Consider the following 27,079-nt stretch of genomic DNA (forward strand, 5'->3'; position numbering starts at 1 on the left):
AGCCTGGATTTGGATTCTATAAACGCTTCCATGGGTGGCATGCAGGCAAACTGGGAAAATCCCTTCTCTTCAAAATCACAGGTCTTTGGAACGACCTCACCTCCCCGTTGCGGAACCTGAGCTCCCTTCAGTTATTCCGCAAACCACTGAAAACCTGGCTTTTCAGCAAATTGTGGCTCTATCCTTCTCCCCTTTTGCACATAAGTTCATGTCATCCTTTTTCTTCTTCTCTACCCACTATTTTAAGTTCTTGTAAACCGTGTCGAGCTCCATTCTCATGGAGATGATGCAGTATATAAACTTAAGGTTTAGATTAGATTAGATTAGAGTAGCAACATTCCAAACAAAATCCCAAGGAATAGCAAGATTCTGGAATCCCAAAGAGTAGCAACATTCCATACAGAATCCCAAGGAATAGCAAGATTCCGGAATCCCAAAGAGTAGCAACTGGGAAAATCCCTTCTCTTCAAAATCACAGGTCTTTGGAACGACCTCACCTCCCCGTTGCGGAACCTGAGCTCCCTTCAGTTATTCCGCAAACCACTGAAAACCTGGCTTTTCAGCAAATTGTAACTCTGTCCTCCCCCCCCCCCCCTTCTACACATAAGTTCATGTAATCCTTTTTCTTCTTCTCTACCCACTATTTTAAGTTCTTGTAAACCTTGTCGAGCTCCGTACCCATGGAGATGATGCGGTATATAAACTTAAGGTTTAGATTAGATTAAAAGCGGTTGCCGATCTCGTGTCAGTCATGCAACGGTGCCATTTTCAGAATCGTGCCTTTGGTAAAGGTATGAGCCAGAAATGTAGCTCAGGGTTTTCAAGGCCTACATTTCTGGCGCCTACCTTTTACTTGATTCGCGCCTTCGGAGGGGCTTTACAACGCCTAACGCATCTTAAAGCGCCTCTGGAGACACAATTCTGGCGCTGTTTGTTTTTTTTTTAGGCTCTGATAGGCACCTTAATAATTTTAAGCCCACTTTTGCACTTAACTTAGGCACTGGTAGGGCACCTACCAGTTCCTAAATTAAGGTGCTGTTTATAGAATATGGACCAGTGCCTAGTTACACTGTGGCACTTGTTGCAAGAAGATATTGGGGGTTTTTTTTTTCATTTTTTATTTATTCATTTTTAAATTCTTACAACAAGTGAATTAAACATATTATAATCAATTGTCATATGGCACTTGTATTTACAAACAAATCCTTTTATAATATAGAATAAATCCCCCCCTTTTTATCAATATTCCTATTTCCATATGATATACATTCCCCCTCCCACCCCTACATATCTACTACCCATGTGCTAAGATATTTGATCATTAGAATAATTAAAAAAAATTTTATTCATTTTTACATATTACAACAAGTGTAACAGAAAAAGACATGATCTTATAAATACACACTTGATTTTCCTTAATATAACATTTAAAATACAACATATCATTCTATAATCATATTCTGTAATATCTTGAATATTATGTTATACATCCAATATGCAAGACAATTAATATTAAAATAGAAAACCTTCCCATCCCCTCCCCACCCATTGCAGAAATACCAACCTAATACAGCAAAGATATTGAGAAATTCATATACATTGTGAGATGAATAAAATAATACCCACCCACATGTTTTACTTTGGGAAAATGTTATCATTCAGTACAAAAGTCTGCTAATGGTTCCTAGATCTTCTGAAACTTACCAAAATACCCTCTCTGTGTTGCTATTGCACATTCCATCTTATATATATGACATACAGAATTCCACCAGAATTTATAGTTTAATCTGTCATAATTTTTCCAATTGCATGTCATTACTGGCATTTAACATTGCAAGAAGATATTGTAAAAGCATCTAATGTAGCTGGATTTAAAAAAATGTTTGGAGTTAAAAGTCCATAACCTACTGTTTTGTTGTTGTTTTTTTTTAATTTTTATTCATTTTCAAATCAAACAATAAGTGCATAGAAATATATCATAGAAATAATTACAATATAGCACTATATTATCTAACATATAATAGTGAAAAACTCCCCCCCTCCCCCCTTCATCCCATTCTCAATTAAAATAGAATATGCAATGTTATACAACATAACCTAGTCCTGTGGAAAACCATTGCTTAAGTAGCATGGAAACTTGCTGCTTTTTGGTATTCTACCAGGTACTTGTAATCTGGCTTGGCAAGTGTTAGGAATAGGGTACCAGGCTGCATAGACCTTTGGCCTGACCCAGTATGGCAATTCTTACTTTCAAGGTTTTTGCCGATGGACTGACTCTGCGGCTTTTTCCCTTATTTAATAAAGAATAAAAAAGAAAAAAATAAGAATTTGAACAACCCCTGTTGAATGATACCACAAGTGTAGTGGGCTAATTTATGATATTAATTCTTGCTTTCAAACATTTTACTGTAATATTAAAACCCAACTCAAAGAAAATATGAACACCTTCCGGGTACTGAAATTCAATTGCTAGGCAACATCCTATCGGTTTTACAAACTGATGTTTGCAAGTTATTCTCCAGCTAAAATAGTTGAAGATTAGTTTTTGATCCCTTTATTCATAGACTTTTCTATTAGTAATAACGGGAAAAACGCATTCCAAGGTGGGGTTATTCACTAATTAAGTTTTGTGTGTTGCTGCAAACGAGTCTGGTTTCCGATGTAAATAAAATATGCCACTTAACCCTATACTCTTGACTGGGTACTGTAGGTAATTGTGGGCATTCTAAAATCCAGCCAAGTTTGCAGCCTTGATGGACTATAGTTGAATTGTACTTCTGTAGGGCAGTATTTCCTCACACTGACCTGGAGGCTCACCTAGTCAGTCGTGTTTTTACAATGAGCATGCATATGCTGGCTTTCCAATATATGCAAGTTTCAAGTTTATTAGGTGACTTGATCAATCGCTTAATCAAATATTCTAAGCGATGTACACTTTAAAATTTACAATTATTAAATATAAAAAAATAAAACAAACAATACAGTACATACAATTACTTAAAAAATGGGTAAGAACTCTTGATTTTAACATTGATAAACATGGGAAAGGAGGGATGAACTACAATTCATAAAGTAAAGAAGAAACATTGAAGGAAAACACAAAGGGAAATAGTTAACACAGGTATCATATAGGAAAACATGATACTGAAACTAAAATTATGTTGTAAAAGCATCTTTAAAAAGGAAGGTTTTAAGTTCAGTTTTAAATTTTCCAAGTTCTTTTTCCTCTCGTAAAAAAATAGGGAGGGCGTTCCATGTTTGCGGTGCAGTACATGAAAAAATAAATTGTCTCCTTGTTTTGATAATTTTTAATGAAGGGATAGATAGCAGATTTTGTTCGCTAGAACGTAGAATTCTCTTTGTAGAATATGGAATAAGAAATCTATATAAAAATGCAGGGGTCTTATTGATCAGAGTTTTAAAGATAATTAAACATAATTTATAAGTGATTCTGTAATTAACAGGGAGCCAATGAGCCTCCTTGAGGAGTGGTGTTACATGATCAAATTTTTTTGAATTGGTTATTAATTTTATAGCTGTATTTTGTATGATTTGTAATCGTTTAATTTCATATAGTGCAATTCCTTTAAATAAAGAATTGCAATAATCAATTTTAGACATCACCAAAGAGTGAATCAATATTGTAAGTGATTTGGGGCAAAGAAATTTTGAAATGGAACGAATTTTGCGTAACCTATAAAAGGTGATTTTCACAATGTTACTGATATGATCATGGTAAGTTAGTTTAGTATCAAAAATAGCACTTACCTATTTTTATGGATATGGAAGGCATAACTGATAAGTTAAACCTGCAGGACTGGGTTAGGAAGCTACTTCTTGGTGTAGGTAGGTAGCTAGTTTAGTTTGCATGCAGATTTCATGTAAATTACATATTATATGTTATATCTGCATAGATGAAATAAACTGTGCTGTTACAACTGCTGATATGAGTAGATTGCTATTAGAGAATTTGTCCCCGTCCCCGCAGGAACTCATTTTCCCTGTCCCCGTGAATTTTGTCACTGTCCATGTCCCTGCTCCATTCCTGTAAGCTCTGCCTTAACTGCACAAGCCTCGAACATTTATGACTTTTAAGTGTTTTGAGGCTCGTGGAGATGAGGACAGAGCTGGGGCAGGGACAAGAAAAGAACTCACCAGAACGGGACAGGAAAATGAGTTCCCCGGAGACAGGGAAAAATTTGTGCCATTCTCTAATTGCTATCTACTTCTGGCACTATATATACTATACATGCTAATGCCAGTAGATTTTCCAATACCAGATAAATGTTACTACAAGAAGTAAAAGGAGATCTGTTTGATCACTGATGGACTTGTCTCCCCTCCACCCCAAGGTTACAGCAAAAATGATGGCCCAGCATGAGGATCTGTTAAAGAAGACAGAAACGATGAATGTGCTCGTAGAGACAAATAAGATGCTAAGAGATGAAAGGGAGAGGTTGGAGCAGGAACTGCAGCAAATGCATGCAAAGGTTTGCATAATGTCTTACGTTGCTGCGAATTAAAAAGGTGGGGGGAATAGAAGACGGATGGTCACGTGAGCCAACGAGCGGGAAGGCATCCATGCATGTGCAGTGTGGGCCGTCTCGACTTTGAAAATTTTTTTTTTTTTTAATATAAATCTTTATTCATTTTTGATTCTTACAACAAGTGAATTATACATAATAAAAACAATTTTCACATATCAAATATTCTTGTAAGATAAAATAAATACCCCCCTTTTTATCAATATTCCTAATTCCATATGATATACATTTCCCACCCCTCCCCCACATATCTGCTACCCATGTGCTAAGATATCTGATCATTAGAGTAATTAGTCAATGGTTCCCATATTTTTTTTAAATTATGAAGATTCCCTTGTTGTAACGCTATCATCTTTTCCATCTTATATATGTGGCAAACTGAATTCCACCAAAATGTATAATTTAATTTAGTATAATCCTTCCAATTTTGAGTAATTTGTTGCATGGCGACCCCTGTCAATATTAATATTAATTGTCTTGTTAAAAATTTTTCAAAGTATTGTAGACTTTGAAAAATTTTTAACAAGACAATATACTGTCCGTACCAGGCTCCGTGGATAACACCTGTTAACAGATAAGTGCCCTTTTTTCCGCCCATGCCAAGTGTTAAGAGGGCGATTTATCCCCATTGGGGTGCCCTTAATATACTCCAAAAGTAAAGAATTATGCAGCTACAGAATTGCCCAAAGTGGAGCGGACCCCACCCAAGACTGATCTAAATGCCCTCGCTTGTTTGAATGGGCAATCCAATCAGCCAGAACGTGGAGCTGGATGGCCTGGTAGTACGAATTACCTTGGACCATTTTAGACTATTTGTTATAGTGAAGTGTTTATTTCTTGCTAGGCTTTGATCTTCCTTTCCATGGCTTGTCTGTTGGATGTTTTGCAGGTGCGGAAGCTGGAGTCAGATATCCTGCCATTGCAGGAATCTAACACGGAGTTGAGTGAGAAGAGTGGCATGCTGCAGGCAGAGAACAGGCTTCTAGAGGAGGATATAAAGCGCTTGAAGACCCGAATCCAGGTCAGTGGAGGCTGGAGCTCTGAATTGCATCTTAGAATAAATTTAATGTTTGCCAGCCTGACCAAGTATAGTGTGTGCTTAACAGAGAACCGTCGTAGAATGTCTTCCACCCGTTACGCATATTTTACTAGTAAATCAGTTGTTTTATCTTGGATTTAAATTTTGGAAGTAAAAAGAACAGAACAACATTAAATTGCTGAGAGGAAGTTATGGATTGCCCTGCATGGCTGAGAATGCATTTCTTCTACCAACTCCTTTTTCACGGATTGCAGTCTGTCTGCTTCCTTGTGATAGAAATGAGCCCAAGAGTGTAATATTCTGTGAGGCTGGAGAGGAGCAGCTTCTTTGGTCAATAGTGCTTTAAAAGGTGTGTTTTGTGACCTTACTATAATGTACTCCATGAGAAAGGCCAGGGATTATTATATAGACGCAGAGAAAAATATAGCCTATCTAGTCTGCCTATTCCTTAGTGATCCAATGTACTTGTCCCAAGCTTTCTTGGTATACAGTATTGATGATAAACCATGGAATCCAGGTGGTTAGGCAGCAGCAGGAGCCTGCCTGGGTGTTCTAGACTAGCACAATACCAAAGCCAGACATCAGATTGATTACACAGAATTTTGAAGTATTGACTATCTTGTCTCTTGCCACAGTTAGTACCAAATAAAGAAAATGACCTTATTTAGTTCCCTTCAGGACCCACAAACCACTGTACTAAACTAAACAGCCTTCTGTGGTCCTTTGTGTACCTGCCAAATGCTGTGCAATGTGAGCATTATTGTATTTGCAGCCCACCAGATAAAGCCAGCTTCTGGTTGGATGGCTATCATCAAACTAACCCGCTCTAAATAGCTACCATTATTAGTGAGCCTTCTAGATCACAGTTCTTCAACCGCCGGTCCGCGGACCAGTGCCGGTCCGCAGAAAATTTCTGCCGGTCCGCGCAGGGCCGGCGAGATCAAGACGGCAGTTAAATTTCCTGCCGACTAATGTTCCTCCCAGCCTCAGGCGATCAAGATAGGCTGCCAACGTCGTGGCCTTCCCTCTCTGAGTCTCGCCTGTTCGGAAACAGGAAGTTGAAACAAAATAGGCGGGACTCAGAGAGTGAAGGTCCCGACGTCGGCAGCGTGTCTTGATCGCCACCCCTGCCGAGTTGCTGAAGAGGGCCGCGGGGAAGTTGCGATTAGACCGGAGAGAGCTGCAGATTCAGGTGCAGGTAGAGGGAGATGGTCAGCCTGTGCGAACAAGATCCTGGAGAGCCTTCACAGTGGCTGTCTCCCCTCCCACCAGCTCTCCAATTTGCCAGGGAAGTGATTTACCGGCAACTTCCTGCAGGCAAGTACCGAGAGCTGCTGGAAGGGGAGGAAGCCACTGTAGGAGGTTGGGAAGGTCTGGAAAAGGGAGAGCTGTTACTGGACTTGAAGGGAGTTAGAAGGAGAGATGCTGCTGGGAGGGGAGGAGGGAAAGGTATGGGAAGAGAGTTAATGTTGGATAGAGGGAGGAGGGAAGGGAGAAGAAGGAGAGATGCTGCTGGGAGGGGAGGAGTGAAAGAGATGGGAAGAGAGTTACTGTTGGGTAGAGGGAAGAGGGAAGGGAGAAGAAGGAGAGATGCTGCTGGGAGGGAGGAGGGAAAGGGATGGGAAGAGAGTTAATGTTGCATAGAGGGAGGAGGGAAGGGAGAAGGAAAAAAGGAAGGAAACAGCTGGCAGGGAGATTACAGGAGGGGAAGGGGGTCAGGGTGGAATGGAGAGATCAGATGAGAGAAAGGGGAGAGAGAGGAATGAGAAAGTAGAGAGACATTGATGCTGGAAAGGGGGTCAGCAGAGAAATGAGAGAGGGATAAAGATGCTAGATCTGGTGTAGGAGAGATAAAAATGAAGAAGGCAGTGAAGCTGGAATGAATGATGTAAAAAGGAGAGAGGAGGATGGACAAGGAAGAGGGGCATAGAAAGAAGTCAGATACATATGGAAGGGGGAGAGGGCAGACATTGGATGGAACGGGCAGATGCTGGAAGGAAAAGAGTGAAAAGAAGATGAAAGCAGAAACCAGAGACAACAAAAGGTAGAAAAAAATAATTTTATTTCTATTTTGTCATTAGAATATATCAGATTTGAATTACATATCCTGCTAGAGACATAACTGGGGACTGCAGTATTCTGTTAGCATGATATTTCTATGTAGCATTCTATAATAACTTGGCTTGTTCAGTTTTCTTGATAGTAGAGGGGATATATGTGAAGGGGAGGGGAGACAGGGGTTTTGTTGGTCCGTGCTCTGTATATTTGTATTTATAAAATCACAATTGTTCAGAATATTATTTATTTTTATACTTTAATAAAATATGTTCAATATAAAATCATAATTGCGGCTTGTGCAGATGGAATCAGATGGTTTGCGGGGACCGAGCTCGCGGAGATGGGCGTAAACGGGGTTTTTAAATTTTAGTCCTAGTAGTTTGCCGGTCCACAAAATAATTCTTTTATTTCTGCCGGTCCACGGGTGCAAAAAGGTTGAAGAACACTGTTCTAGATCATCCGTGTGGCCCGCCATTTTTTTTTTTATCAAATCTTTATTCATTTTAACATATACATCAAGTGTACATTAAAATATGAACACAACATATTACATTATCACTTGATAATTCCATAACAATATATAACTAAAAGATTTATATCCCACCCCCATCTCATAACTATACATGAATAATATAATTCCTATGTATATTAATCAATTAAATTATGCACATCTATATTAAATTATCATAACCCACCCATCCTCCCATTCTTTCAATTATCATATAAGGAAAAAGAATAATAAATTAACATTAATCGTTATGATAATTTATTATTGGCCCCCACACATCTTTAAATCTATTAAAATGACCATTTTGTATTGCAAGTAAACGTTCCATTTTGTACAGATGACACACTGAGTTCCACCAGAAGCTGCAATTTAGTCTAGAACAATTTTTCCAATTCAATGTTATTTGTTGTATCCCTACTCCTGTCAGGATCATCAAAAGCTTATGTTAAAAACACACGAGCTGCTTTGGGGTAATTTTAAGCTTTCTTCTGTAGCACCTGCTGAACCAGCAAAAAGATACAGACCTCGATGAGTACCGCAAACTCCTTTCAGATAAGGAAGTGACTATAAAACGCATACAGCAGCTGACAGAAGAAATGGGCCGGCTCAAGGCAGAAATAGCAAGGTATTTGGACTTTTCTGAAAGATGACCCTAAAACTTTCAGTTCATTAAAATAGTTTTAAAAATCTATGAATTTAGGTTCTATGAGATTTCTTGCTCATACTCTGCATTCAGGGAAATCTCAAAATTCTGATCTGTGCTGGGACCTTTTCTTTAGTCCTTTGGGTTTTTAGAAAATTGTTTAAATTTTAATAACAATTATTATACATATTAGGTAATACATATATTTCATAAATACAGAATAATATATTGTATTTACAGTGGTACATGAAAGGAATTCAAGTGTATGTTTTATGAGATTGTTTAAAATTTCTATGTTTCTATGTGGATGTATGAAAATGAATAAAAAAAAGAAAATTTATGCTGATCCTGAGTGTTTCGAAAAGACTGTTTTTTGATTGCTTTTATTATTTTATTTGGTTTGTTTTTTGTTTTGCGTGATGTAGATCAAATGCATCCTTAAGTACAAGCCAAAACCAGCTGCACAGTGCGCGAGAAGAAATAGCCCGCGTGAAGATAGAAAAGGAAAACGTGCTAAAGGAGCTGGAAGCTAAAACAGTAGACATCCAGGAAAAAATAAAAACCATCACTCAGGTCAAGAAGATTGGGCGAAGGTACAAGACTCAGTATGAAGAGCTGAAGGCGCAGCATGATAAGGTGACTGCAGGGTTTCAAGAAGAACGCAAGATTTGCCGCCCAGCAGTCCGCTCCGGTGGCGGCCCTTAGGTCAAAGGCCAGGGCCCTAACTGAGCCTAGCCTTACATCGTTGCATAGATTTTTTGTTTTTTTTTTTAAATTCTTTATTCATTTTATAATTCACAAGTGTACAGTAAATATCAAACAATTAGAATACAATATCTACCATATCGTATGACAAAAAGATATAACCCCACCCCCTCCCACTTCCATATACCACATGAATATAATATCTTATCATTCATAAATATTATTAATAGAAATTCAACCCCCTCCCCCTGATCCACATGTAAGAATTAAAATTGGGAAAAGTGTAAATTATTCATGATAATAATTTAAAAATGGCCCCCACACATCCTTAAATTTATTATAGTAACCTTTAAAATGGAAAGAGCGTTGGCAGTTCAAAAAGGTTACTATAGATTTTTCTTTATAAACATTTATAAAGCTTTTGGAAGCCATTCTTTGCTAATAGACATTGAGATTTGTTTAGAAATAATGTGTCAATAGTACTATAGATCTGATTACAGGCTATTATTAGAAGTGGTAATCAATATGTCACCAGGATCTAAGAATCATACCACATTAGTCTCTTTTCAAAATATTTTTGGAGCATCCTATCTCGTCTTGGAGAAGATATCTTGTCTATGCCCTAAATGTAACTCATTCCATTTCTGTAGCTGGTTGCTGAAACATCTGCTCCAGCTGTCAAGGAACAGCCAGAGCCACAAGCATCTCTGCAGGAAGTTCAGGAGTTGAAAGAATCTCTGAACCAGGCTGAAACAAAGGGTGTGGCACTGGAGAGTCAGATTGAAAATCTGCAAAGGGTAAGAAAAACCTTGGTTCATCCAAATACCCAATGTCCTCTCTAAAGAAGGAGATTCCATCTAGTCAGAATAAGCAGTTATCCCAGGACAAGCAGGCAGCATATTCTTGACTGATGGTTGACGGCACCAACGGAGCCCCGGTACGGACAATTTTAGAGTGATTGCACTCTAAGAACTTAGAAAGTTCTAGCTAGGCCGCACCGCGCGTGCGCGAGTGCCTTCCCGCCCGACAGAGGCGCGCGGTCCACAGCACATTTCAAATTTCTCACTTGGAAAGTGGTCTTCCTGATAGCTCTCACTTCTGCCAGGAGGGTCAGTGAGTTGCATGCACTAGTGGCCGATCCACCTTTCACTGTTTTTCACTATGATAAGGTGGTTCTACGTACACATCCCAAGTTTCTCCCTAAGGTTGTGTCTGACTTTCATCTTAATCAGTCCATTGTCCTACCTGTATTTTTTCCAAAGCCTCATTCTCATCCAGGTGAACAGGCTTTGCATACCTTGGACTGTAAACGTGCTTTGGCTTACTATCTTGAACGCACTAAACCTCACAGATCATCTCCTCAACTGTTTTTGTCTTTTGATCCTAACAAGTGGGGTCATCCTGTATCTAAACGCACCTTATCCAATTGGCTTGCTGCTTGCGTTTCATTCTGTTATGCTCAGTCGGGCCTGGCACTGGAAGGTTCTGTCACGGGCCACAAAGTTAGAGCTATGGCAGCATCTGTAGCTTTCCTCCGTTCCACTCCTATTGAGGAAATCTGCAAGGCTGCTACTTGGTCCTCAGTTCATACTTTCACATCTCACTATTGTCTGGATGCATTCTCCAGACGGGATAGACACTTCGGCCAATCTGTTTTACAAAATTTGTTTTCTTAATGGCCAACCTTCCCTCCATCCCTCTTTTTGTTAGCTTGGAGGTCACCCATCAGTCAAGAATATGCTGCCTGCTTGTCCTGGGATAAAGCACAGTTACTTACCGTACAGGGACAGCAGGCAGATATTCTTGCGTCCCTCCCACCTCCCTGGGTTGGCTTCTTAGCTGGCTTATCTTAACTGGGGACCGCGCGCCTCTGTCGGGCGGGAAGGCACTCGCGCACGCGCGGTGCGGCCTAGCTAGAACTTTCTAAGTTCTTAGAGTGCAATCACTCTAAAATTGTCCGTACCGGGGCTCCGTCAGTGCCGTCACCCATCAGTCAAGAATATCTGCCTGCTGTCCCTGGATAACACCTGTTACAGTAAGTAACTGTGCTTTTTGTCCTGTATTCTGGGAATTTGTCAATTTTTATCGATATTTAATTATTTTACATTCATTATCATCTCTCTTTTTTTAAACTATTCTTTATTCATTTTAAAACTTACAACAGGTGTACAAAAGAACAACATGAAAGACATTCATACAACACTTGAAATTCTTTCAATAATATCATAAGTATATAAATAATTAATTTCCCTCCATTTTGTTACCATTAAACATTCCATATATTTATTATAAACTCTTTATTAAATCAAATTTTTCCCCATCCTCCCCCCCTATATGAAAGAAATACCATCAGTTCATTATCTTCTTATTATTCCATGTAAACATTTTAGGACCCCCGAGGAAGTTGGTTTGTCGAAACGCAGCCCTTGTTGGGTCCATTCTATACAAATGTGGACAGTGTTTTAAGTTATTGAAATAAATCGAAGATTTTGAACATTGTTGGTTTCCACAGCTCTGTTTTGTTTGGGTTTGCCATTTTTCTCTGTGGAAACTTAGGTCATCCTCTTTTGTTTCTCGTTGGTTAATTTGTCAATTACAGCATAGCTTTACATAGTAAAACCCTTAACGCTCCCCTTCCCCCCTCCTCAACGCTCCTCACCTCTTCCTTTACTTTTCCGCCCGCCCCCCTTCTAAGATTGTTGCTCTCCCCTTTCCATCTAATATGCTTTGTTCCCCCCTTCTCTTAAACTCAATTGTATTCTATTACAGCACACACTGTATGTACTCCATATTTATTATTTTTTTTTTTTCTAAGATTTTTTTATTGATTTTTTCACATATCAACAAGTGTTATAAATTTTCCATACATTTATCTTAACAATACACTTGATATCTCTATAATGTATTTTATATAAACCATATTTTATATTATTTTTCTTATGAATTTATATAACATATATATTGTAATGATTTTATCAATTATTATTTAATTATGAACCCTTTTCTCTCCCTTTATCACATTAATTTCTCATAGGACTATCATTTATTCATTATGATATATTTTTTATAATGTATAATAAAGAGAATAAATTCCTTATCCCTTCCCTCCCTCCCTTCTTTAACCATTATCTTACTATGGGAAAAAAAAAAATTAAAATCATTCATTGCAAAAATCTGTTAATGGTCCCCAAATCTTCTTGATTATGTGGATAAGTGGTCACAAGTCTTGGCGGTAAATTTGAAAGGGGTTAAACCTTGATAAAGCTGTTTAGCGAAACATGTTGGTATGAAGTCCCCCGTAGCCAAAGACCACAAGATCGAGCTAAGTATTGCTTAATGTCTTAAGCTTTGAGTCTGATTATAAAATTGTCTAAGAAAAAACAAAAAACTAATCACAAAAGCAAAAAGAGGCTTTAAAAAATATAAAAGGATCCAATGAGGAGCTTCCACATAAAGCTTAGAGCAATGAACGAGTTTGAGCTCTGAGTGGTGGCCTGAGGTTCCAGAAAAACTGTATAGTAAAAGGTGTTTATTATCTCTGATTAGAGAATGACACGGGAGAAAAAGTCTGTCCCCGTCACCGGACCACCGTCCCCTTCACTGCCCTGTCCCCGCAGCATCCACCCTTCCCTCTCGCCACCTCACTGCCCTTCGGCACCCCACGCCCGGTCCGTGCATCTCCCTCCCTTCCCCCTTACCTTCTCGGCGCGTTTTAAGGTTTCACACTTGTCAAAAGCCGCCGGAGTGTTCGTGCAGTCATGTGTGTATGTGGGCGGAATCTTCTCCTCTGGCCCTCTGTAATGTTCAGATGTATCTGGGTTCCATTCCTTTATACCTCTGTTCTGACCCCCATTGTTGGGTTGCCAGATTTTACATTCATAAAATCTGTTCTCCTAGACCCACCCATCCCCGCCCCGTTAACGCCCTCTTGCCCAACACAATTTCGGGGGAAGTTTTTCAAAACCCAGACAAAGTTTTGAAAAGCCGGACTCCCAGACATGTCCTCAAAAGGAGGACATGTCCGTGAAAATCCGGACTTCTGGTAATCCTACCCTAGTGTCCTTGTAGTAATTGCTAGAGTACCTGTTGACAATGAGAGAGGCAAGAATGACTACTAAAGTGATTGGCTAAGATAGTCTGAACTGTGCAAATGGCCATTTTTTTCAAAACTTTGTTCAGCCAAATCTATAAATTAGATTGACTTTTCACTCCAGCTTGTGAAGGCTAATTACTTTTTGTAGATTATAGAAGAGAGAGAAACGGAAAGTAAACGTCTGCAGGAACAGGTAACGCAGCTGCAGGCTGAGCTGTCTCGCATCCGCCAAGACCTGCAAGACCAAACGACGCAGGAAGAGCAGCTCCGGCAGCAGATATCTGAGAAGGAAGAAAAGACCAGGAAAACGCTCCTGGCTGCCAAACAGAGATTTGCGCAGCTGTCTGGTAAGTGAAGGACAAATGACTTTAAAAAAAGTGAGATTGGTCAAAATACGGCTTAATTTAACTTGGCCAAATAATGCAGTTAAGGACAGGCTTTTATTTTATTTTTTTTTCCAATTCTTTATTCATTTTTTTCATCTTCCATCAAGTGTACAATATTACATCAATTAATTCAACACATCACTTGAAATTCTTTCTATTATCATCTGAAGTACATAAATTATCCCCCTCCCCCACCCACAGGCTTTATTGAATTAAGTTTCTCACTAGTAATACTTCATTTATTTCTTTAAAACTGGTGACACTCTGATCACTAAAACAAGCTGATAATGTAAATGCAACCAGGCAGACAGAAGAACACCGCGCCTTGAAATATAAGCAGAACAAGAAGAAAAGGCAAGGGAGGTGTTTTTTTCAACCAACGATAAAGTCTTTATTAGCAAAATACTGAAAGGAATCGACAAAATAGAGCAGAGAAGATTATTTACATTGTCCAATTTGACACGGACTAGAGGACATGTAATGAAGCTAAGGGGGGACAGGTTCAGGACTAATGTCAGGAGGTTCTGCTTCACTCAGAGAGTGGTTGACGCCTGGAATGCCCTCCCAGAGGAGATTATTGCGGAATCGACCGTCCTAGGCTTCAAGAGCAAACTAGATGCATATCTCCTTAAGAGAGGCATATAAAGATATGGTGGACTATAAATTACGCCAGGTGTACACCTGGCAGGGCCTCCGCGTGTGCGGATCGCCGGACTTGATGGACCGAAGGTCTGATCCGGAGATGGCAGTTCTTATGTTCTTAATCAATGATGGTCTATATAAGAAACAGTGGTCCCAACAAGGATCCCAGCTTGAGTGTATAGAAGACGCCTTCTTCAGGGGACGCTTTGCTGAAACGGCGCTGAAATTTTTTTTAAAAAGAGCTTTTTGGACCCCCAGTTAGATTACAAAAGTTAAATAGTACCTTGTCCAATAGATGCTGGCATTGTAAGTCGGAAGTAGGGACTTTGGATCATCTTTTATTCTACTGTCCCCCATATCTTAGCCTTTTGGAACTCAATCTGGGATCAAATAAATTGTTTATTGGAAAACCATGTAGCGTTATCTTATGATACTGTGTTATTTGGAATGTCTATGAGAAAAAAGAGTCAGATATCATCGAGTAATAATAAACTTTTAATGATCATGACTGGAGTTGCCATCCAACATATTCCTAATAACTGGAAAGATCATTCTAGATTAAACTTTAATTTTTGGTGGAATTCATTATGCCACATATATAGAATGGAAAGATCAATAGCGACACAAAATGGAAATTATAATAATTTTATTAAAATATGGGAGCCATTGGCGTCTTTTTGTCATGATTAAATGTTATTTTCCTATTAGTCAGACATCATATAATAATAGGAGGGGGGAGGGATACAAAGATAGGTTTCGTTACATGAATGAAGGGTTTTGAGGGAGGGTGGGGAGAGGGTTACATTTATATGTTTAGATTATAATGATAAGATATACAAGTGCCTTGATTTATTGTGTTTATTATGATTATTGTACACTTGATGAAAGATTTTTAAAATGAATAAAGAATTAAAAAAAAAAAAAAAAAAACCTCCATTCTCTCTCAAATTCATAAGACACTATTAAAGGTAGAATCCCTCAACAGATTTAAGTGATGTCTCGAGAAAGTGGGGTTTTGATTTAGCTTTAACAGCACTCACTCTCAATTTACTTCACTTGTTAGGTAAAATGCCTCAGAAATATTCCATAGCTGATATTTGTAAATGCCGATATTGAATTTTGCATAGAGTATATTTCTCACAAGTGCAGGGTGACTTCCCACAGACACTTGTCAAAAATGTTAGATGAGCCAAGGTATGTTAATGCACAAGTTGTGGGACTGTCCCAGAACAGCATGATATTGGGCACGCATATTATATACTATTTAGAAAAAATTAATAGAGCATACAATTATACAATCTCTGTTGGGATTACTAAAAGATAAAGTGGAGGCTTTGGGTGTTCTAGCTAAAGTCTATAGTGATAGTTAGGAAAGATGATGTGGGGGGGGATATTTGTTGACATTTGATCTTACCACCTTTTTGACAAAAATTATATTAACTTGATGACAATGGAACAGAAAAGTGCTAGGCTGTCGCCTCAGGGAGAAAAATTTCATGCCATTTAAGACTTGTTTCATTGTGTTGAAAACTAAACTGGATAGATTTCCCTAGTGTTAGAACATAAGGGGTAAAACCTTTGATTACTGATGGCTGTATTTTTTGTGGAAAGACGTCTTAGGAAGAGCATGATGTAAATAATGCTTAGCTTGAATGTTTGCTCTGTTTTGTTAGTTCTGGGGAGGGAGGGAGGTGCAAGGGTGGGGAGATAAGTGCTTGAAAGTAAAATAGGAGGCCATAAAAACACAGGCCACCTCCACGTCTGGAAATATTTTCAGGTTGACCACACGATGGATTAGACAGGACAAGGCAAAGGGGGATAGGGAGAAATAGATGTGAAATGGAAGGGGTGAAAAAACATTCAAATTATGGTGATCCAACAGTGTTCAGATGATGATTTCAACAATTAGGTTGTAATTCTTGTTTGATGTTTTGTTATGTGTGAACTCATTCCTGTCTCAAATAAGATTTGAACTAAAGTGCTTAATGTACCAAATTGCACTGGATCTGAGTCTGTCTCTAAAACTTCAGAGAAACTAAGTATAAATGTATCTTCTGCGTAGGTACAAAAGAGCAACTGACAAAAGAAAATGAAGAATTAAAACAAAGAATCAACGCATTAGAGGCGCAAAAAGAAGAGCTGGATGTGCGCATGAGTGCCCTGAGATCTCAGTACGAAGGTCGAATTGGCCGTCTGGAAAGAGAACTTCGAGAGTACCAAGAGAGATACCATGAACAGCGAGATGAGCCTCAGGAGCAGACTAATAAGGTACAAGGCATAGAGTTCTTTCAGTGGGGTCTTAAGGGAAGGAAACTTATGGACGTGCAGAGAAGAGACCTGTACACAGAATGTTCAAATTCAAATTTCTTTAGCACTCTCCAGACCAGTAGAGGTTAATCTTTACGAGTGGATATATATCCAATCATGACCAGTAGGTGGAGACTGAAAACAAAACTGTGGAATAATATATAAGAGATACCTTCCCTATTCCTATCAGTCTTCTTTCAGTCTCCAGCAGGTGTGAGTGAGCTGTACCCATCTCCTTTGGAAGGGCTGTTGGAATTTGCTTGAATATTGTCCTTAGAGTTCTATTTCAAGAGTCCTACCATTACAGCTTGTAGAACGTCTTTCTTCCTGAACTCATATCTCGTCCAAGGAGTAGGTTTTTTTGTGGGTTTCTCCCTACCCCCATTCCACAAACTCACACATAGACCAAACAATGAGGCAGCTCTTAGAACATAGTAGTTATGACAGATTTGGAATGGGGAAAACAAAGCCAAATGAAAGATGATAATGAGGAGCACAGTGATGTTCTTTAAACAGGAGTGGAAGAAAAGGATGTAGCCTACTTCGTTTAGTACTCAAAATGGGTTGTGTAAAGAACATTTTAAAATGTCCACTGACTGGAGAGGGAAAGGAGGAAGCAGCAGGTAAAGTGCACTGTTTGCCAACTGATCCTGCTGCTTGGAAGAGAGTACACATAGAATGGGGAGAATAGATGGACCCTTATGGGCACCAATGACCCGACCTACCCTACCCCACTCCCAACTCCCGTTCTTCTTTCTGCTAGCAACTGACTTGCTTTGGGAATCATTGAATTAGCAAACGTAAGAAGGCCCCTGCTAAACATTTGAGGCCAAGATATTTGTCTCGTTTGCATATGCCATTCTCCTGCTCGTCTGAGAAGCCCTTCTCTGGTGAAAAAGCTCCAAATGAAAGGACCAGTGGTCTTACTGTGCTCAGAGCTTCAACAGCTACAAATTGATTGGTGGATTATTTTATTGTCTAACAGGTTCAAGAACAGCAGAGGCAGATCACACTTAAGTCAACTCCGACATCCGGTGAAAGAGGAACGTAAGGATTTTTGTTTACCTTATGGCTGTTTTGAGTGATCTGAAAATGTTTTCTGAGGCAAATAATCTCCCTTTCCCATATATAGATGTTGCAGATGGTGCCATAAGTAGTGCTACTGTCCAAAGAGGCCACCTCCAAGCGGCTGCATTTGTTAATAAGATAATTTCTTTGAGGGAGCTAATCAAATTTTTTGTCTGCATAGGTATGGTTAAGTTATTGACACTGGTCATGCAGATCGAAACATCTAATGATTAATGGTTTTAATCGAAGCTAGAAACCCAGAGTTCATTATGTTTTGAAACACCAGGTCAAAGAATGTGTTCATTCCTCTAAAAAAAATGAACTTTTTGCTGAACCTTTATGGATACATTCAACCACCAAACTAATATCAGTAAAGCTATGTAAGGAGTAGCAAATGGGGACAAAATACGGCTCCATATGCTCTTTAGGTCTAAATTCACAGACTAACTAAACTGCGTTTATATTGCAGCCCAAACTACAGAAAAGGTACCTTTTCTTATTTGCTCTCACATTGGTTTCTGTCTACCTTCTATCCTTAACCCAGCAGATGAATCCAGAGACTTGTTAGTTAAGACTATCTACTGAGATGAACTCTGTTTTGTAGGACGGGAAACTCCTTGCTCAGCCAATATTTCCTCTATTTCCAGTAGGCGGTGGATGGCCTCTCGCCAGCTACTGGTCTCACCTGCTCATAGCTCCTGTTCTGGGTTTCCTAGTTCAGTCAAGCTGCTATTAGTGACTACCTTTGAGGGACACCTAATGATGCCAGGTTCCTTTCCTCTTCCTCCTTCGTTCTCCTTCCTCAAAGGATTTTTACAAAAAATGGAGTTTGAGAGCTTAAGGCTGCTGTGGCTTTATTTAGGAAGTGGGTATGCCTATACTACTTCTCTATGCAAGGATTCATTGTTGACAGAGATTCAGATAGACTCGGTGTGGGCAGCAATTCATGCTGAGTACTGCTTTAAATTCTCCTGCCACATCAGGTTTTATTGACTCAAAGTTCTATTTTTAGTTCTTTGTTAATGGCAGCTGAAGCGGTAAAACATTGCTCTCACTGAACAGCATTGGGGCAGTGTGCTCAATGTTTTTTGGCTCCCTCAGAGTTAGAAGCAAAAAAAAACAAAAGGGATTGTCCCCGAAATATCCACAAAGAAGAAAATCCAGAGAAAAACCAAAAAAAAACTCTATGGAGTGACGATGTTCCCAAATGGACTTTATTTGAAAGTGTGAAAGTTCCAAAGGTCCACTGAAATCATCCACACAAGAGCCTTAAAGGACCTAGTCCGCTAGGGATACAGGACCCAACACGCGTTTCGACAAAAAGTCTTCTTCAGGAGTCCCTGGGGGTCCTATAAAGGTGAGTACGTGGGAAACAATTGTGTGGTGAGCCGGAAGTGAGACACTGCTTGCATTTGCAATGGAAAGGGTACCTTTGGAACTTTGACACTTTCAAATAAAGTCCATTTGGGAACATCGTCACTCCACAGAGCTTTTTTGTTTTTCCCTCAGAGTTAGAGCATCAGGGCTTGCAAGGCAGAATTGGCTACGAGGTCTCTGGATTTTGGCGCTTCTGCCTCCTCAGCTATGGCAGCTGGTTCAGTTTCCCATTATTTTTCTCCCATTGATGACAGTAGTGTGACTGTGACCCTCTCATCTGGTTTTCCTGCGGCTGCTCCACGCTGTTCTTGTGTAGTAGAGCCCACCACCAAGCCTCGACATCATCATTTTTTTGAGAAAGCGGCATTTAAGCTATGGATGGGCCACTTATGTGACCAACCTTGTTTGTCCTCGGAGAAAGTTAAATTTCTTACTATTTCAGAACCGATTTTTACGTACGCTGATGATATTTTTATCTTACTTAAAGTTAATCCATCACTATCAAATTTAACAGTAAATATCAATTCTTGTATCTCAAGACTTCAAGAGTCGGCTTCTTTGGTACGTATGAAGTTATGGTTTGATCCTGTTTTACACAATTTACCTTTATCTATAAGATTAAATTCAGGTGACTCCCTAAAGAGGCCATTAATGGAATATTGTAATGAGTAATTATTGGATTATCATTTTTCCCTAATTGGTATAATTGCAAAGTATGGGGAGGTGGGATTTCTTTTTTTTTTTTTTTTTTTAATTCTTTATTCTTTTTTAAAACTTTCATCAAGTGTACAACATATCATAATAATAATGGGGGGGGGAATTTCTGATTTGATATTAAATGATTAGATTAATAAGACATAATATATTATATATACAGAATATATAATATATTATATATTTTTTAAATCTTTATTCATTTTCAAATCAAATAAGTGCACAAAAATATATCATACAAGTAATTCCAATATAGCACTATAATATCTAACACATAAAATCTAATAGTGTAAAAAAAAAAAAGGCCCCCACCCACCCACCCTTCATCACAGTTTCAACTAAAATAGAGTATACTATACGTATATAACATATGATAACAAATCTTATTAAATTACACCCCAAATCCACCTTCCCCCTTGAGTGTGCTAAACAGAGCTAAAGAAAGAAAAGAAAAGAATTGATGTCTATTCATCACAATACTTTTCCAATGGCCCCCATATCTTTACAAAGTTATTATATGTCCCTTTTTGTACCGCTATTGCTCTTTCCATCTTAAAAAGATGGCATAACGAATTCCACCAGAATGTGTAATTTTTCCAATTGTTGGTAATATGTTGAATGGCAACCCCAGTCATGACTAATAAAAGTTTATTATTATATGATGATATTTGACTCTTCTTCCTCGTAGCCATTCCAAATAAAACAGTATCATAGGAAAGCGCAACATGGTTTTCCAATAAAGAGTTTACTTGAGACCAGATTGAATTCCAAAATAACTTAATATAGGGACAATAATAAAGTAGATGATATTATATGATTTATGTACTACATATGAATTAGTAGGGTTGGGAGGGAGGGTTTAAATATTATGATTTAAGTTAAATTGATAGAGAATCAAGTGATATTGTATAAGTTTAAATGTTATTTTATGATACACTTGTAAGATGTAAAATGAATAAAGAATTTTTTTTTTTTAAAGAATTTTCATCTAGAATTCTTGGATTTGTTCTAGATTCCACCCTCTCTTTGACTATAAAAAGTGCTTTTTTTAGCTTACGGTGTTAAGGAGGGATCGTTGTTTCTTTCATCAACATCATTTTGTTGCTTTGGTCCAGGCAATAATTTTAGCATATTTAGACTCTGCCAATTCTCTTTACATTGGTTTGAGCAAAGGTAATTTGAAGAGATTACAACTTATTCAGAACACGGCTGCCAAAACTGATTTTTGGTAAAAATAAATATGAACATGTTACTCCATGGTTGAGGGCACTGCATTTGGCTTCCGATGTATTGGAGGATTCAGTTTTAAGTGTGCTAATGTTGTTTTTAAGAGTTTGGGAATTTTTTTCCCCATTGTTTCCTCTCTTTTAATTCTTATCGTTTTCAGTCTACTAGGAATATACATAAATTCAAATTAATATTCCCTACTGTTAGAGAGATTCAAAATTAGGTAAGCTTTCACATTCTTTGGCATTTACTATGGTGAAAGTTTGGAATGGCCTTTCTTGAATTATTAGAACTTTCTTTTCTTTTTTTTTAAATTTCTTTATTCAGTTTTGCATATTACAACAAGTGTATCAGAAAAATTCATATGATCTTATAAATACACACTTGATTTTCCTTCATGTAACACTTTAAATACAACATATCATTCTTATATTCATATTTTATAATAATTTAAATATTATGTAATACATTTCTTTGATCCATTTTAGAAAAACTTTGAAAACATATCTGTTGGGGTGGTAGGAAGGGTGGGAAGATATTATTAATATGAAGAGGGTAAGGTATACTGGGCAAATAAATGTCGCTATATTTTATTGTATAATCATTGAGGGGGGAGAAAATGAGTGGTTATATATACAATTGTAAGTGGGTGTGCTTAAATTGATGTTTTATAGAAACATAGAAAAAAAAAAGCGGCAGAAAAGGGCTATAGCCCACCAGGTCTGCCCATTCCAAGTATCCCCTCCCCTGAATTTACTCCCTTAAAGATCCCACATGAGTATCCCATTTTTTCTTAAAATCCGTCACGCTGCTGGCCTTTATCACCTGGAGTGGGAGTCTGTTCCAGTGATCCACCACTCTTTCGGTGAAGAAGTACTTCCTGGAGTCTCCATGAAACTTCCCTCCCCTGATTTTCAGCGGATGCCCTCTGGTGGTCGAGGGTCCCACTAGCCCGAAGATATCATCTTCTGACTCGATGCATCCTGTGATGTACTTTTACGTTTCAATCATATCTCCCCGTTCTCTTCTTTCCTCAAGTGAGTACAGCCGCAATTTCTTTAGTCTTTCTTCATACGTGAGATCCTTGAGCCCCAAGACCATCCTGGTGGCCATTCTCTGAACCGACTCGATCCTCAGCACGTCCTTTCGGTAGTGTCGTCTCCAAAACTGAACACAGTACTCTAAGTGAGGCCTCACCATGGCTCTGTACAACGGCATCATAACTTATGTGTTATATATTCATGTATTGCACTTTTGAAGTATGGAAAATCAATAAAGAATTATTTAAAAAAAAAAAAAAATTTTAACTGAAAAATGATGTAAGTTGAAAGAGGATGCGTCTTTAAGAACTTTCTAGTTAACGACTTAATGTTTATATGTACTCTCTCCATTTTTATAACTGCTCATTAATGTATTCTTAACCTAAATTTTGTTAACCTTTGTTTGAGTCCTTTAAGGGAATGACCCGGTATATAAGGCTAAAGATTAGGTTAACATGTAGGACTTAGGCCTCTGCCAATAGAAAAGATTCACTCTTTGCTATCAGATGACCTCTTCTACTTGAATGGCTGTTTGTCTTGCTGTCCGCAGAGAACATCCATTACAAGTAAGCGATTTTATATGTCCCATTTCTTTAAAAATAAATAATTGGACAGCTTAATACGTACCGAAGTCAAAGCTACTTCCACCATGAATTTATATTTGCTAAAGAGAACTTTGATTTTCAGAACAAGCATTTCTGAGCCACCAACTGCTAATATAAAGCCAACACCTGTGGTAGCCACCCCGAGCAAAGTGACCGCAGCTGCGATTCCTGGAAATAAGCCTACACCAAGAGCTAGCATCCGTCCAATGGTTACTCCAGCTGCAGTGACCACACCAACCACCACTCCAACAGCTACTGTTATGCCTACAACCCAGGTGGAGTCCCAGGAAGGTAAGGGATTCTGTACTAACAACATAGGAAACAGATTTTGGAAACTGGGTTCATAGACAACAGCGCGAAAGACAAAGGCGCGCCCGGACAATTGAGCGCAGCGTGGAGGTGTGCGCCGCTCAAAATTACTGTTTTTAGGGGCTCCGACGGGGGGTTTTGTTGGGGAACCCCCCCCCACTTTACTTAATAGACATCGCGCCGGCATTATGGGGGTTTGGGGGGTTGTAACCTTCCACATTTTACTGTAAACTTAACTTTTTCCCTAAAAACAGGGAAAAAGTGAAGTTCTCAGTAAAATGTGGGGGGTTACAACCCCCCAAACCCCCCACAACGCGGCGCAATGTCTATTAAGTAAAGTGGGGGGGTTCCCCACCCCACGGAGCCCTAAAAACAGTAATTTTGAGCGGCGCACGCCTCCGCGCTGCGCTCAATTGTCTGGGCGCGCCTTTGTCCCGGCGCGCTTTTGACCTGACACCTGGAAACTGCATTGATTTTAAGTATCTGTCTCCCCATAATGCTTATAATTGATCCCCTTAGTAATAGAGCAGGCAAATCTATGCGTGTGATAATCGCTACAGGAAAACAGCTCGATATAGAGAACTGCAGGCATTTCATCCCTGCAGTATCTTTGAAAGGCAAGAAGAACTTTTGAGATAGGTCTGGATGCAAAGGATTAAGTTGTTTGTACATGTGTATGTTGAAAAATATGTATATCTGCTTTGCATCTTTTTGTTAGCATCTCATCTGGTATATATTCCACAGCTCTGCAGTCTGAAGGCCCAGTGGAGCACGTTCCTGTCTTCGGGAGTACAAGTGGTTCAGTGCGTTCCACCAGTCCCAATGTTCAGACATCCCTCTCGCAGCCTATCTTGACTGTCCAGCAACAGACACAGGCCACAGCTTTTGTGCAGCCTACGCAGCAGACCCTTCCTCAGATTGAGCCATCCAGTCAGGAGCCATCCCCTCCCAGTGGGCCTCCCACCCTTGAAGTGGTACAAAGTTCACCCATTGAGAGGCCCACAACTTCTTCTGCAGTGTTTGGCACAGGTTGGTTTCATGCACTAAATCAAACAGATAAATTGCATGAGAGATTTTGACATGTACTGACCATATAGGGAGCTCCAAGCCAGGCCCAGTTCCTCTTTTCCACCATATGCTCTGACTATGAAACTGCCCTGAATGAGGAAATCGAGCACATTTTGCAAATATCTTTGATAAAAATCTTCATTCTTTAGCATCGCTTTACGCTCCTCTACCAGCAGGTGGAGTCTGAGTTCATATTGAATTCTATCAGCAGTACATGTGGCCTGTGCAGTCCCATCTTAGAATCAGTCTGTTCTCAGTCTCCAGCAGGTGGAGGTTGTAAGCCTGTGCAGTTCTGTTCTATTTTCTAGGCCTTACCTTAGGGGACTGTTGGAGAGGCTAAGCAGGGGCTTTTTCTGGCCTTTTATTGCCAGGATTGAGTTTGGGTCCCGCAGGGGGCCCTGTTAAACCTCCGGGGTATCACACTTAGGAGGCTGAGTTCGTCCCCTCATTCCCTCACCGCCCCAATTTTTATTTAGAGGTCCCTCGGCTGTACGCTTTGCCTATGGACATTGACTGCAGCTTGGAGAGCCAGTTAGAGGAGCGTAAGCTTATCCGTCTGTGCCAGTCTGGAGGGACTGAAAGAAAGAAAATTAGCAAGTAATCCCTAATTTCTCTGCAGTTTACAATTGTAATAGGAGATGACAGCAATTGACAAACACTGAGGGTTCATTTGGGAAACTTGTTGGCAAGCATGATGAATGAAATGCTTAATGGGAAAGAATTACAAGAAATGATGTATAAAGCCAATATAGCAGACTTGCATAAAGAGAGTAAACCAACTAAGTGGAAGTTATAGGCCAAGGCTACTCAAATTTGAACTGAGATCCCAGAAACTTTGGCTGACTGAAACCTGGAGTCACAAAGTACTCTATGTACGAAGTACTGGAGACCAGGTTGGGGGGTGGGCACATTTCCCAAAGTTGACATATTAATAATAAATTAGTAAATAGCTTTTTCCTATCTTTGTTGTCTGAACTTTGCTTTGGTCTTGTGTGTCTCTCCTGATTTTCTCCATTTTTTCCTAACTCTCAGGGTCCCTGTCCCATGATAGCCTTTTCTTCTTTCTCATTTTTTTCTGTGTCCCTATCCATCTGTGTCCCTGTTCTTCTTGTGTCCAGAATGGTCTCCCTATGACCCTGTCCTTGTGGTCTTTCCAGGACCAGTAGTTTTTCTGTGTCCCTGACCTTCTCCATATCCAGCTTCTCTCACCTTTTCCTCCTGCACTCATTCCACACATTTTCTCATACAGTGAGAAAATAATATAAAACAATGGTCAAGTGTGGTCCATTGGGTGGGAGTAAATCCCTTCCAGAGTCCTGGAATGGAGGTCATCCTAAACACGGGGACGCGGAGGCACCAGAGTCCAAGAGACGCAAGCTGGAGTCATCTAAAGGAGACTCTGCGCTATCCAATACAGCGTTTTCTCCAGAATTTGTCAATCTAATGTGGAGAGCCTTTCTGGATGGCTGAAATCCTCAAGGGACATTTTGACATCAGGAGGCACACGAGGGGGGCTGAGGCTTCCAGGGCACACCTGCCTCGGCATCAGAGGCTGGCCAAGATCTGATAGGCCTTTTCAAGGGAGATGCAGAGGATGAGGGGTCTATGTGTATGCCCTTATTGTCACAGAGCCAGCCCTCCCTGTCAGGAGCTACCGGGTCACAAGCAGGTGCATGTGCACTAGTGGTGGCTTTCAATCAAGGGGATGACCCCACGGTCTGCCAGCTGTTCAAATTCTCGGTATGTTAGAGCTTATCGCTGACTCTGCGAGAATTAAACTTGGACTCCCAGCAGGTCCCCTGGGCTTCCTGCTCTATAATGAGCGGAGTGAGAGTCCGTCCTGATATCTTTGTATAGGTCACGGAGCAGCTCTGCTGCATCAGTTGCACAGAAGTGTCAGCAGCTGTTCGTTGGTAGATTCCTTGGTAGCACAGGTAAAGAAGTGCACTTCTGAGTTTAGGGGGGGGGGACTTTCCCTTTCGTGCATCATAAGGAATACGTTTCTTGATGGCTGCTACGAGGATCATTAGCAGCCATGGAGAACCCTTTTGTGCATCGTGAGGAGCTTTAACGAGTCTTGCTGCCATGGAAAGCTTTTTTTTTGTTCTATTATAAAGGTTAACTTTACACAATCTTTTAACTCCTAGCTATAAACATCCAAATTCAACCAGTACTATGAGTAATGGTGTAAACTCTTAATAGCTTAAAAATTTTCTTCAATCAAAAAAAGCCTCAGTTACACCCCTTTCCTCCGCTACATCAAATGTTTCGCTGAGAGTTTGGGTGATAAATCCTCACCGGCTTTTTTAATCAAATTGCCATCATTATATTTTTTAATCATTTCTAAAAATTGGTGTTATATAGAAATTTTTTACTGAACTTTATAGTTTTCTTAATTACGACCTGGGAGATGTGGAGTCCAACGTCTTTCGCTGCCACTATGTCAAGGAACTCCCAGCTCCGCATCTCCCAGGTCGCAATTAAGAAAACTATAAAGTTCAGTAAAAAAAATTTCTATATAACACCAATTTTTAGAAATGATTAAAAAATATAAATTTACCACTAAAATGATGGCAATTTGATTAAAAAAAAAGCCAGTGTGAGCTTCAGGAACCAAGTTAAACCACTTATTATTTTTTGTAATAAACTTTTGCCAGCCACTGGTTGGTTCTTTTGGCTGCTGCTTTTCTGGCATTTGCTCATGAGATACAGCCATACGCTTTTGCTTAATGTATTATCCTGTGTC

The 27,079-nt window shown here is 39.4% G+C and overlaps 1 protein-coding gene across 2 annotated transcripts in view; it reads left to right on the plus strand.

Moving 5' to 3' along the window:
* The window catches only part of TPR (translocated promoter region, nuclear basket protein), a 133,600-nt gene that overhangs the window by 65,814 nt on the left and 40,707 nt on the right, over positions 1 to 27,079 (plus strand). For both annotated transcript variants that reach the window (XM_033961292.1, XM_033961293.1), the window contains exons 28-37: positions 4,353 to 4,490; positions 5,434 to 5,565; positions 8,644 to 8,774; positions 9,218 to 9,428; positions 10,148 to 10,294; positions 13,739 to 13,937; positions 16,681 to 16,886; positions 17,911 to 17,972; positions 23,039 to 23,247; positions 24,010 to 24,294. In XM_033961292.1, coding sequence (XP_033817183.1) covers positions 4,353 to 4,490; positions 5,434 to 5,565; positions 8,644 to 8,774; positions 9,218 to 9,428; positions 10,148 to 10,294; positions 13,739 to 13,937; positions 16,681 to 16,886; positions 17,911 to 17,972; positions 23,039 to 23,247; positions 24,010 to 24,294 — 1,720 coding nt within the window. The remainder of the gene's footprint in view (positions 1 to 4,352; positions 4,491 to 5,433; positions 5,566 to 8,643; positions 8,775 to 9,217; positions 9,429 to 10,147; positions 10,295 to 13,738; positions 13,938 to 16,680; positions 16,887 to 17,910; positions 17,973 to 23,038; positions 23,248 to 24,009; positions 24,295 to 27,079) is intronic.

The sequence above is a fragment of the Geotrypetes seraphini genome, chromosome 10, assembly GCF_902459505.1.
Source record: "Geotrypetes seraphini chromosome 10, aGeoSer1.1, whole genome shotgun sequence".
Classification (NCBI taxonomy): Eukaryota; Metazoa; Chordata; class Amphibia; order Gymnophiona; family Dermophiidae; genus Geotrypetes; species Geotrypetes seraphini.